This window comes from Eleutherodactylus coqui, chromosome 5 (genome assembly GCF_035609145.1).
Source record: "Eleutherodactylus coqui strain aEleCoq1 chromosome 5, aEleCoq1.hap1, whole genome shotgun sequence".
NCBI lineage: Eukaryota > Metazoa > Chordata > Amphibia > Anura > Eleutherodactylidae > Eleutherodactylus > Eleutherodactylus coqui.
In genome coordinates, this window is record NC_089841.1 from 236,313,406 (window position 1) to 236,325,583 (window position 12,178).

At 39.9% G+C, this 12,178-nt stretch overlaps 1 protein-coding gene across 5 annotated transcripts in view; it reads left to right on the forward strand.

The window, feature by feature from the left end:
• The window catches only part of BNC2 (basonuclin zinc finger protein 2), a 553,266-nt gene that overhangs the window by 301,362 nt on the left and 239,726 nt on the right, over positions 1–12,178 (forward strand). Inside the window, exon 1 of one of the 5 annotated variants that reach the window (XM_066604360.1) lies at positions 9,311–9,559. The exons of the other annotated variants lie outside the window; for them this stretch is intronic. Within the exon in view, the coding sequence (XP_066460457.1) occupies positions 9,557–9,559 (3 nt within the window). The 5' untranslated portion in view covers positions 9,311–9,556. Of the gene's footprint in view, positions 1–9,310; positions 9,560–12,178 lie in introns of those variants that run through there. 5 annotated transcript variants of the gene reach the window in all.

A 12,178-nucleotide genomic window follows, 5' to 3' on the forward strand; every position in this document is an offset into this window, starting at 1 on the left:
TATTAAGTAAAATAGCGCAGTCGCTTCATTATTCATTAGTTCCCAGGAAAGCCCACCCCAGTGTTTTCACCTTGTATATTTATTTGTTGATAAATTTAAGGAGTCAGACAGCTGACACAGATGGATAATCGGAGTGTATAGGGTGAGGAGTTATAAATTAACACATTATTCGCTCCTAATGTGAAATACTTGAAGATGCATTTTCTCGGTCCCTTGACATCCACCCCAGTGAGGACTCGCATTGTATTTTTTTTTTTTTCAAGTGGCATTGATTTGTTAAAGCGCTGAATTAGCATGTCAGGCCAGCTGCCTGTTCCAGGGCTGCGTTATAGAGAACTGTCTTCTTTCCCTCACTAGTTTTACTTCCTGCTGCCTTGGCCACACACACAGCGCCGCATCTTGCTTAGGCTAGCTCTTTACCACGATACATTATTTGTCTTTTACCCATTACGTGTAGTACAGGTAATAAGAAGGCTGGGAATGACATCATTTAGATATTTTTTTATGACCTTTCAGACTCCTATTCTGGGCATAATGCAAGTAAGCTCAAAAGAAAACCAATGAGGTTTGATAGTTTTAATTTTAAATAAATAAAAAACCACAATACGGATTTATACAATATTGGACGGTTTTAAATCTGCGTCGGAACCTCCATCGTAGAGATGGCTGACAATACCGGAAGAAAAGGCACTGCATGCTGTACTCTTTCTTCTGTCCAAAAGCAGGGCAGCTGGGTGTAAAGCAGGTGGATCCCATTAGAGTCAATGGGGTCCTCCCAATGCTGTTCGGCTCTGTCCTGAGATGGAACTGTTCAGCCGCGGGGATTCCCCTTTCCGGTTTCCCTGGACGGTTCAGGAAAGCGGAAACCCTATCGCTGATGTGAAACCACCCATATACAGTTTTATATTTTATCTATTAAAATGTAGGTAAAGTTATCATCAAGTCAGCTCTTCTTTGGATTGGATAAATCCCTGTCCAATAACTTATATTGCCACCAGAGGCGTAACTTAAAGCTGATGTGCCCCAGTGCAAAATGTGGAACTGGGCCCCCAATTATAAAGGTTTGCAATATGGGGAAAGAGAGACTTGATGGGCTCCCTAGGGCTCCTGGGCCCAGGTGCGAACGTACCCGCTATATGTACGCCCATGAATTCACCACTAGTACTACACTGTATAAATAACCATACCACAATGTGTCTAATTATGAATGCCATACAGGATGGTTCCAATACACTATCAATACATAGAACAAATAAGGCTACTTTCACATCTTTGTTGGGGGTTCCGCTTTCCTGCTCCGTTATGGAAACAGGAAAGGGAATAACCTGGCTGAACAGATCTGTCTAATGATGGATCCCATAGCGCACCGAACGGACTCCATTGACAATCTGATCTGCTCAGCTGTTGCACATTTTCATCCAGTATTTTTTGCCGGATCTACGATGGAACCTCCAAACACAGGTTTATAGTGCAGATTTGAAAGCAGCTAACACTGTTGTCTAAATATCAATGTTATACAGTGTCACCACCATCATAGACTGCAAAGGTAATATACAGGGTGTCTCTAAAGTAAGTCCCACTTTAATAAATGTATTACTCGGCCACCAGCGCACATGAGAGGCTGTTTTCTCATTTATATGATGCACAAAAATCCCAGGTGTTATCCACATCAGTAGGAAGATAAATAGGCACAATCGTAAAATTTGGGCAACCGAATATCCCCATACCATGATTGAGCACAAATTAGTTTCACCAAATTTCTGTGCTGAAAACTGTATGGGCCATTCTTCCTTGCAGGGTTCATGGTAATCGCCCTCTCCTATCTGTGCATGCTGGAAGATTGGTTAATGCCACCAGTGAATGATTACTCTGATGACTTCTACCAACAGCATCGTGCATTACTCCACTCTCACCTTCACGTTTGTACCTACCTCACAGACGCCCTACCTCTACGCTGGATAAGAAGAGTGGGAAGAAATGACCAGGTCCTTATGCAGTAGCCGGATTTAGCGGCGTTCAATTTTTACTTGTGGGGCTACACAAAGGCAAAACCTCCCTGCCACCTCTGGCACGTAATGATAAATTGCAATTAGGAATTCAAAAAGCCTCGGTTCCCCACATTCTGCAATTGTGCCTCCCACTTATGTGAATAAAACCTGGTATCTTTGTGCATCATAAAAAGTCAGAAAACAGCCTCTCTTGTACATTGGTTGCTGAGTAACACAGTTATTAAAGTGGGACTTACTTTCGAGACACCCTGTACTGTATGGCGCCTAGGTGGTAGTACTATATAATGCCTAAATAATACCATCACACAGTGCTCCAAAAATACAATATATAGGGACATAACTCCATGCATAAAGTAATGTAATAACAGAGTGGTACAATTACTAAAAAATGTTGTGTTACAAATAATAGGGTACTGGGAAAACCCACAGCTGCTTGGCCAACTGTGGTGCAACGTTCAGCATGGGTAATGATATACCCTAATGCTACCACATACGATACAAACCCCGAAGACCGACCCATCTTCTAATAAACTACCTCAAGATTGGTTCATCACAGAGAGACACGTTTAACACTTTAAAATAGCTATTGTAAGTCAGTAATGAAAAATGGACCCAAATACCGTAAAGCCAACAGACACTAGATATTTTTTGGCAGATCCCAATCTAATGCGTATTCCGACTGCCAGATCTTTACCTAATGGTTGCAGCGATGGATGGCATGAATAGGAAAGGCTGGATTTTTTTCTTGCCCAATTTTATTGTTCTCCTTCAGATAATTGGTGCTGGAGGTGTTTGGCAGCTGTTCATCTTTTCCTCATTGAGAGAATTAAAATGCTTGTTTGGCTGAGCATGTTAATGAGGAAATCAGACATTTTCATTGACAACCAAAAGATTTTTCAGTCAACGCTTATTAGATCTGTATGGCTGACATACATTTACCTTTATCTTCAGTTGGTGCAAGTTCGAAATCTATGTCAATATTATAGTATCTATAATAATCCTTATATAGCACCATCATATTCCACAACATTTTACGAATCGAAGGGTACATGAACAGACCAAAGTCTAGTGACAGTAGTCTACCCCTAAACATTTTATTCGTATCCGTATTTTTCGTATGGTTTTGCCAACACTTTGATGTCTTTGGCTGCCAAATTATAAAATGGCCTATTGGCCACTCTATGGAAGAGTGTTCTTGGCATGTAATATAATATGTGTAGCAGTCATTGTACAGGGAGGTTGAAGAGGAGGCAATTTGTCACCATCATCTATCGTTAATGGTGTGATCCTTTCTTATTATAATCTGCTTTATAAGAGGTGTGTAATTTTGCTTATGCTGATTAGTGCTGACCAAACTGAAACAGTAGAACCCTGTCTTGCCTCGAATTTTGCTAAAATGTTCAGTTTGGGGTGGTTTGTCTCAGTCAAACCTGCTGAAATACTTCTTTTTCTTTGTTTTCCTTCTTTTTCTTCATCAACTTTGCCTTAAAACAGCTCAAGTGTACTTAGATACACTCCTAGGTGACCTAAAAGTGTTATGCATGGTTTTATGGCTTTTAAACAGTGTTATATACTAATTTTAGGGGGGGGGGTTGTAACATTCTGGCTTGGTTTGAACTAATTTGGACCACACCAAACATTTTACCCAAATTCAGCAAACCTGCCAAATTGAACTTAAAGTTCACTCATTAATAATGATAATGAAAAGACAAATGATTCTGTTCCCCAGTGTACATAGGAAGTATTAGTCTATCGTGTGTACTCGGCAGCCTGTGTGAAAACTGCAATATTTCATGACATGGAACATAAAAATTAGATATTTTTAAATATGTTTAAAAATTAAATTTAAGCAATAGGTCATATTTTGATGCCTGGCAGCCGCTCACTCTTGGTAGATGGTGGTAGACAACATAGTCTAGTTTCAGCTGACGATCTTTTGGCTGAAAGCTACCATATGTCTGCAACCGTCAAAATACCCACTTACTCAAAGAAAAAAAGAGAACAGGTTTCAGCATTTTCCTGTTAAGATCTACATAACATGTTGAGTCACTGTAATACTTTGCTTATCTTGTGCTCATTTCAAGTACATGATGGTTACTTCTCAATTCTAGAGCTAAATTCAGAAGTCTAGCCCTAATATTAGCAATACAATAAAGAAGCATGACCTACTATTACTAACCGATTGACCAAGCTACCAGTGTATATCAGGTATGTGCCAGAGAGATCAGAGCCTGTCTTGTCCTTTTAAACAACTTGAATAGTAAGGAACATTGTGAATTGTAGTTAATCAATGATATTAGTGATTCTAGAAGTAACCATCTTCTCCACTAGCTTCCATTCTGGTTGGATAGTTGGCAGGTATAATAAGTTGGCAGCATTCAAATAACTGAAGATATCATTTTAAGGATAACAGGGATGGTGAAGCTAAGGTGGGGGAGGTAGAGGGACATGTGTCTCAAGTGTTGGCTGTAAGTGAGAACGGCCTCAGATGAAAAAAAGCCTAGCTACACCTTTGCATTGGGACCAAACAGTCGCAGAACCTTTGAACGGCCCTAAATGGACACATCAGTGAAAATTTAGAAGTGCACTTTAAGGAGTCACATAGTTATCTGTTTCATTATAACACATATTACCATTATTCAGTACTGGTGATGCTTTAAAACATGTCACATAGAAGATTGCTGTTGAGCGTACAGTAGGTCTACATACTGGATGGTTAGTTGACTGATCTGCTGTTAGGCAATAGAGTTCTGTTCACCAGTTTCAACTGGGAGGTAAAAGTGACTTTTGCATGGTCACAAGGATATGATCTAAATCAAGATCAAATACACACGAGACGTGCGTTGGAATAGCCAGCAATGTTGTTAGGATTTGCTGATAATCTAATCTCTACAGACTTGTATAAACTCTAGACATGACATATTTGGCAGATCCAATCACAATTGTCCGGATCTACCAACGAACATCTCGCGTCTGTGGTCCGTTTTAGTCTCCCGGTGTCTTTCTTATAAGCGGTGTACATGATGGACACTACATGTAATTGACTTTGTATATTCAGTTGCTCTCCTTCAGAGCAAATGTTGGGAATTTGATATCCTCGCCGCTGCCCGGCTTTATTATTGCTTTGCCCCTGCTGATAAAGGTTGGCATTCTGATAACAAGAGTCAACTTGAACTTTTAACTAAACTCTGCATACTTTACATTATGGTTTTCGGAAGAGCAAAGAATTGCTGTATGCCAGCAACAATTTCAGGTCAGCAAGAAACTAGTTGTAGTAGCCTGAAGTGGACAGATCAAAAATCAGAAGTGAGATGCAAAACTGGAAGCTCTGAGGCCGGCTTTACACGGGCGTATTTGCGCACGCAATATGCAGTGAATAGAATCCATTGATTTCAATGGGCTCGTTCAAATGTGCCTATTTTGCGTGCGCATCTCCGCCATGCAAAAAAAAATAGAACATGCTGTATCTTTCTGCGTATTTGCGTACCAAAGGTCCCCATAGAAGTCAATGGGGGAGATGGGCACAATACATCGGGAGATGCGTCCAACACTGCGTTATTCCGCTTGTAAAAGAAAACATCTGGAACTCGCTATCTATTTCAATCGGGGAAAAATGCAGTAAAATACGCCGATACGCACTCAAAAAAGCCTCGTTCATAGCGCAAAAACGTTGCGCTTATGCTCGTGTGAAGCCAGCCTTACCTAAAGATTATAATGTGGAATCGCCATTGAATTGCTGTGGATTCAGCCCTTTAAATTTCTTTGTGTTTTTTTTTTTTTACTCGAGAAAGCATGACACAAGGCAGCGTTTTTTTTTACTAGTGTTTTTGGGTGACTTTTTTTGTTTTTTACTTGCATGTTTTTATCACGTGCTTTAATGTTTTTCATCTCCTATAGAAAGGCCTATTCATGAAAAAAAAAAACTTACAGCCTGCTGGGACTACAAAGTGGGAAAAAAAGCACGACTTAATAAAAAATGAAATAAAAAAGCTTGCGGCATATTTAATATTTACCTATTGACTTCCCCATTAGCTAAGATCTGGACGGAGTGTTTGGGGTTTTTTGGCCAAAAAATGCAGCAAAAATAAAATGGCCGGAAAATCGCCACTAAAGATTTGGCCCAAAACCAGTGTGGCAACAAATATGGCTGCCGTTACATTCCTACAAATGTTATTAGCTTTCCTGCATTATTGGATAGTTGAACAGATTTTACGTTCAGGAATCTAGGAAAGCTGAAATACGAATCATGTAATAGTGTTTTTTGGTGAACACCACACTTTTTGTGCTAGTTTTTCATGAAGTTTTTGACTCCAAACCAAAAGTGGAATGAAAAGACACCGGAAATATAAAAGGAAGGATTACGTATTCCTGCTGTATCCACTTCTGGTTTGGGCTCAAAAAGTGGCATCAGAAACTGCTGTGGCGTCCTTTTCTAGAAAACACTGTGTCTGATTCCCCCCCTGTGGAGGCTGCGTGGAACGTCACCCCCGACATGTTAGTATATGTATAGAAAAAAACCCAAAAACTAATGCAAGTCTCTGAAAACAAATTCCAACAGGATGGAGAAGCGCAGTGTCATGTGTTCATGTGTAATTTCTTTTGTGCAGCTATACCCTTTAATCATTTATTAACCCCTTAGGATGAGCCTGTTTTTTGCTTTAACCCTTTCCAATCCACTGTCTGACCTCTGAAGACATTATGATTTAAGGCTATACAGCTCCAATGTTGGAAGACATCCGTCGGGGTTCTCTTACTGTATATTACCAGCCTCTCTGCTGTCGGAGCCTATCCAACGTGTCACCTCATGCAATACTGGCTTTAGCCAGCATATAGCGCCGTTGTATAACAGCAGAAATAGAGTAAGCCCCCTAGGAAAACCAGAATACAAATTGGATTGGAAAGGGTTAAGGACCAAGTAATTGTCATCGTTTCATTGCAAGAGCCATAACTTGTTGACATAACTGTATGAGGGTTTGTTTTTTTGGACAAGTTACATATTTTAACGGCACCACCCTGGAGTACATAATCGTGTACCCCAGGGTGGTGCCATTATTACATTTTTTTAAGGGGGCGATGGATAAACTCTTCCAAAACTACACTGTTTTTGGGTTTGGGTTTGGTTTTTCCGGCATTCACCATTCGGTAAAAATAACATCCTGACTTTCTTATCTGTTCAGCACGGTTAATGCGATACCCAGTTTATAGAGATTTATTATTTTTAACTACTTTTTGACAATGAAAACATTTTTTAAAGAGAAACAATTGAATCTGCACCGCCACACTCGAAGACCAACAACTCAGTCGTCGGAAAAATGGCAATGCTATCTCTGAGGGCTTGTTTTTTGCAGGAAGAGCTGCAGTTTTTATTGGTACCATTTTGAGATACATGTGACTTTTGGATTGGTTTCTTTAGTTTTTTTGCAAAGCGAACAAAAGAAAAATAGCAATTCTGGCGTTCCTCTTTAAAATTATTTTTATAGCGTTCATGCGCGAGAGATAGCAAAATATTTTCATTGTCTGTGTTACGAACACGGTAATATTTATTATGTGCTGCTTTTTAAAAATATTCTTCCACATTTTATCCATTTTACAAGAGATTTTGTTGGGAAAATGTGTTAATTTTTAAACTGGACTTTTTTTTTCTTAGGTTAAACTTTTTTTGATGCTATTTTTTTACTCCCTCAAGAGGACTTGAAGATGCAATAGTTTAATCGCTAGGATAGTACACTGCATTACCTAAGTAGTGCATTCAACTCAGACTGGCTCCACATGAGTTAGCGCAATTGCACCCCTCAGCACAGCATATTTGTGCCCTGAACAAAGCTTTTTTTGTGCATGTATCAGCGTATTTTACTGTCCTTTTTCTGCGCACAGTGTAGGTTTATCTGTGGACGGCAACCAAATCCACCGATTAAAATGGCTAATTAGTTCCAGATGTGATCTTTTTATCAGCGCAACTATGCAATGTTTCACGCATCTCCTCGCATATTGTACATGCATTTGCGCAACTCCATTGACTTCTAAGGAAACTTTTAGTGTGCAAATACAAGATGGGGCGTGTTCTATTTTTTTCTTTTTTGCGCGACTGAAATGTGCGCATAAAAAACGGAAAGGTGAATGAACCCATTGAAGCCAGTCTAAGCCTACAAAAGCAGCCAGAGGCAGGATCTAATAGGCTGAGCTTCATGGCAGGCATGGGGGTACTTGTCAGGCTCCCATCTGTCATAGGAACCCATTGGTACCTTGCGATCACACTGCAGGGTGCCGATGGGTGACAGAAGGATCCCCCTCCTCCTGTCATCAGCTGCAGTCGCTATTGATTGCGACACAGGATCTGAGGTTTCTCGGCTACTGGTGGTTAGAGCAGGAGCCTGGCTGTCAGTATTCAGCCAAGCCACCGCCTTAAAAAGATCTATGTGCAGTTAGTCAGTAAAAAAAAAAAAGCATACTGGCCGCCACTAAGGAGTTAAATTATACGTGAAATGCCATCCGACGCAGGCCTTATATAAGGTAGACGATTCTACTATTAACCCTTGAGAAAATGATTCATGTAATCAAAAGGAATAACTTTTACTCCAGAAAAGTGAGTGATCGGAGCGAACAAAAGAGGTGTTGTTGTGCGTCCGGACGGTGTTTGTTCAGCTCCATGGCCTTACTGAACCATCTGTAAGGAAGGTCTTATGCGGGTTAAGATTCCCCATCAGCTGAGTACAAAATGACTGATTCTTCTTCTTTTTACGGTGCCTGCCCTGAGGACTAGGAGCCAGCCATGAAGTGACACAGGCAGTCACAAGCCTGTCACACTACTAGGGCAGGTCAGAGGTTGACGAATGTTTCTGGACAAAGGCTTCACTTTGGGATAGTTTGTTTTTGCAGTAAAGCCATGTTTCCCATATGCTGCAGCTCAGCATGGCACGGATACAATGTAGCACTGGAGAGATGATGTATGCAACAAACATTCCTTTCAGGTTAATCTGGGGATATGCTATTGTGCTATGCTTCCAAGTCACATGAATCTTTTATTGCCACTAGTAGATCATGGCCTTAGGGAGGAGGGAGGTGAGGAGTGTGTATCGGTGGCTCTATGTGTATATGATGGAGGAGGGGTGAGCACATTGAGGGAAGGGAGGGCTTAGGGCAGCCAGGAGGGAGGGAGAGATGACTGAGACACTCAGGAACTATGAGAGGAACACTTCCCTTGGAAAAAATGACCATCTAACGTGAGTCTGATCCGCTGTGACAGTCACTTACAAGCATTTTTTTCTTTTTACATTTTTTTTTTCATTCCCTTAAACTTTGACTGTTTTCTCGCAAGCCCAGACAATTAACAGCTGAAGAAAATATGACAGGACACACGCAAAAGAGGTTGGGAGATACAGGGAAAGGAATGCACCAGAGCGGAGAAACTTAAACTGCCAGAGATTTTTTTTTTGGTGTCCCTCTTCCTCCTCCCCAATATATTTTATTATTTTTTTTTTTTTTTTGCACCAAGGCCAGAAGTGAAATCTCTTAACTGCTCCACACTGACTGAGAGGCCAGAGCAGCTCATGGTACTGTATGTTACCACTAATACTCCCTTCATACCTTCTTGCATATTCTATTAATTTTATGGGAGGGGGGGAGGGCTATGGCATGAAAGGGGAAGGCACTTGACTGCTTGCTCTCTTTACAATTTCCTTAAGCATCTTTCTAACTTCATTGGCATCAGTGATTTTGTTGTGGCGTGAAGGGTTAACCACACCGTTTCCAGATGTTCTGACAGCTTTGAAGAATTTTACGAGCAACACTAATGAAAATGGTGTGGTACCCTGGGCAGCCTCCTGGCACGGGAGGTGTTAAACTTTCCAAAAGCAGACGCTGTTTTGGAGAATTAAAATCCAGTAAATCTTATGTCTGTTAACTCCTGGGGAAGTGTGTGTTACTTCAGATTAACCCTCTGCTGATGGGCATTGTGCAATGCTCTTATGACCTAGATGAAATCACGGATTTCTCGCACAAGGTTTGCAGTAACAGATAATCAAGCTTTTGCCAGGGAAATGCGAAAAAAAAAAATCATCCGCGTTATGAAACGGGCTAGATTCTCTTTGTTCTGGAGGGGTTCTAGATCACACTCCTGCAAAAAGTCTTTACAACTTCGATACAAGTTTTGGATGCAAAAAAGTAGAGTATCATTTTTCCTTTGCTCGTGTTATACTAATGTGTTATGGAATTGCTTAAATAGTATTTCCCTAATACAGTATACAGGGGAGGAAACCATCCAATAGTATATCAGGAAACAGCGAAAACCCAAATCCCTGCAGGTTCTGTCAGTCCATCAATAGATTCAGGCTGGTGAAAAATGTGAATTTACGCCTATAGTAGAAGACTATGTAATAGAATGTGTTAGGGAATTGCGTTTAATTTAACCCCCTAATCTGAGTAGCTTTCTCAAAAAGGAGCCTACCCTTCCGGTATTTTATACAAACATTAGTTTTGCCTTATAATATTTGTACAATGCTTTGTATAAAAATCCTGTTACTACAAAATTGGGAAGGGAAGGCTATGGGGTGTATGTGCTGTCTTCTGGGAGACATAGGCATAACATTGGATGCTCTAATAAGGGTTGGATGGAAGGTGTAGTTGTATGTCACACCTTGGTTCGGTTTCTATAGAAGGAGGAGAATAAGACTGATGCTAGGTGAATCTGCCATCTCAACACCTATGGAAGACGACAAATGTTTTTTTAAAACTTTGAATTACTTAAAAAAAAAAATTTCCAGCAACTAATCAAAGTATTACTATTCTATTCTATTTTATTCTTTCTTTCTCATTTATTTTCTTTCTTATTCATTTTCTTTCTCATTCCCTTTCTTTCTTTAAGCGCTGTGGAATATGTTGGCGCTATACAAATAAAGATTATTATTCTTTCTTTCTCATTCCCTTTCGTTCTTTCTCATTCCCTTTCGTTCTTTCTCATTCCCTTTCATTCTCTTTCTCATTCCATTTCATTATTTTCTCATTCTCTTTCCCATTCCCTCGCATTCTCTTTTTCATTCCCTCTCATTCTCTTTCATTCTCTTTCTCATTCCCTTTCATTCTCTTTCTCATTCCTTTTCATTCTCTTTCTTTCTCTCTCTCTCTTTTTTTCTTTCTTTCTTTATCTTTCTTTCTCTCTCTCTCTTTCTTTCTTCCTTTATCTTTCTTTCTCTCTTTTTCTTTCCTTTTCGCTCTTTCTTTCTCTCTCTCTCTCTCTCTTTCTTTCTTTCTTTCTTTCCTTTTCTCTTTCTTTCCCTCTCTCTCTCTCTCTCTCGATGGGTGCTCTTCATCCATGGTAATTTACATTGTAGGCAGTACTGTGTCTGTTTGGTTCTTACTCCTTACTAAATATCAGTATGGTGTTTATGATTACTATGTCTTGCATTCCAGTTGACTTTCCAAGTACCTTGCCTGTATTGACCAGGCTGCCTTTATACGGGTAGCAAATAACTGACAATATAGTGATTCTGATCAGCAGGAAAGATTACACAGGCATGGAAACGTATTACATTTTGTCACATTGTATCCAACATAATTCTCACATATATTAGCAGAAATGATAACTTAAAAAACTCTTGCTAGAAGGTTATTTCTGTGTTGCTATGAGTAGAAGTTCTAGGAAACATTTTACAACCAAGTACACAGCTAAGTGAAAGAGTATTCAATAGACCTATAATCATAGGGAAATTACATAAGTAACAATTTCCCACTGTATGACTCGAAATTGCTTTGGCTATGCAAAATAGAAGTCTGGAAACGCAGCTGTGTTCTTGTAATGCTCCCCTTGCTTCATACAGCATTATTATGGGGACCAATGTCTTACCAAGGGAGAAGGGGAAGCCTCTACATGTTAGAAGAACTCTAGCCATAAGTATGTACTGGGAAATCCCTAATATATAGGACTGTGTAGATTATTTATGCTGAAGCTTATGTGCCACATGATGAAGTTCTGAGTACCCTTTCCCTCCTCACTATAGAGAGGCTGGCAGTGGCTCATCGTAGAATTAAGTAGAACGCTGTCAGTGAAATGATGACTAATTTATTTATAACTATAAAAAGAAGATGGTTTTGTCGGATGAATATAACAGTCTGATTAGTGCCCTGTTTATGACGGTTTGCTTTTCCCCATAGTTATATTGACAGGGTTTATGGAA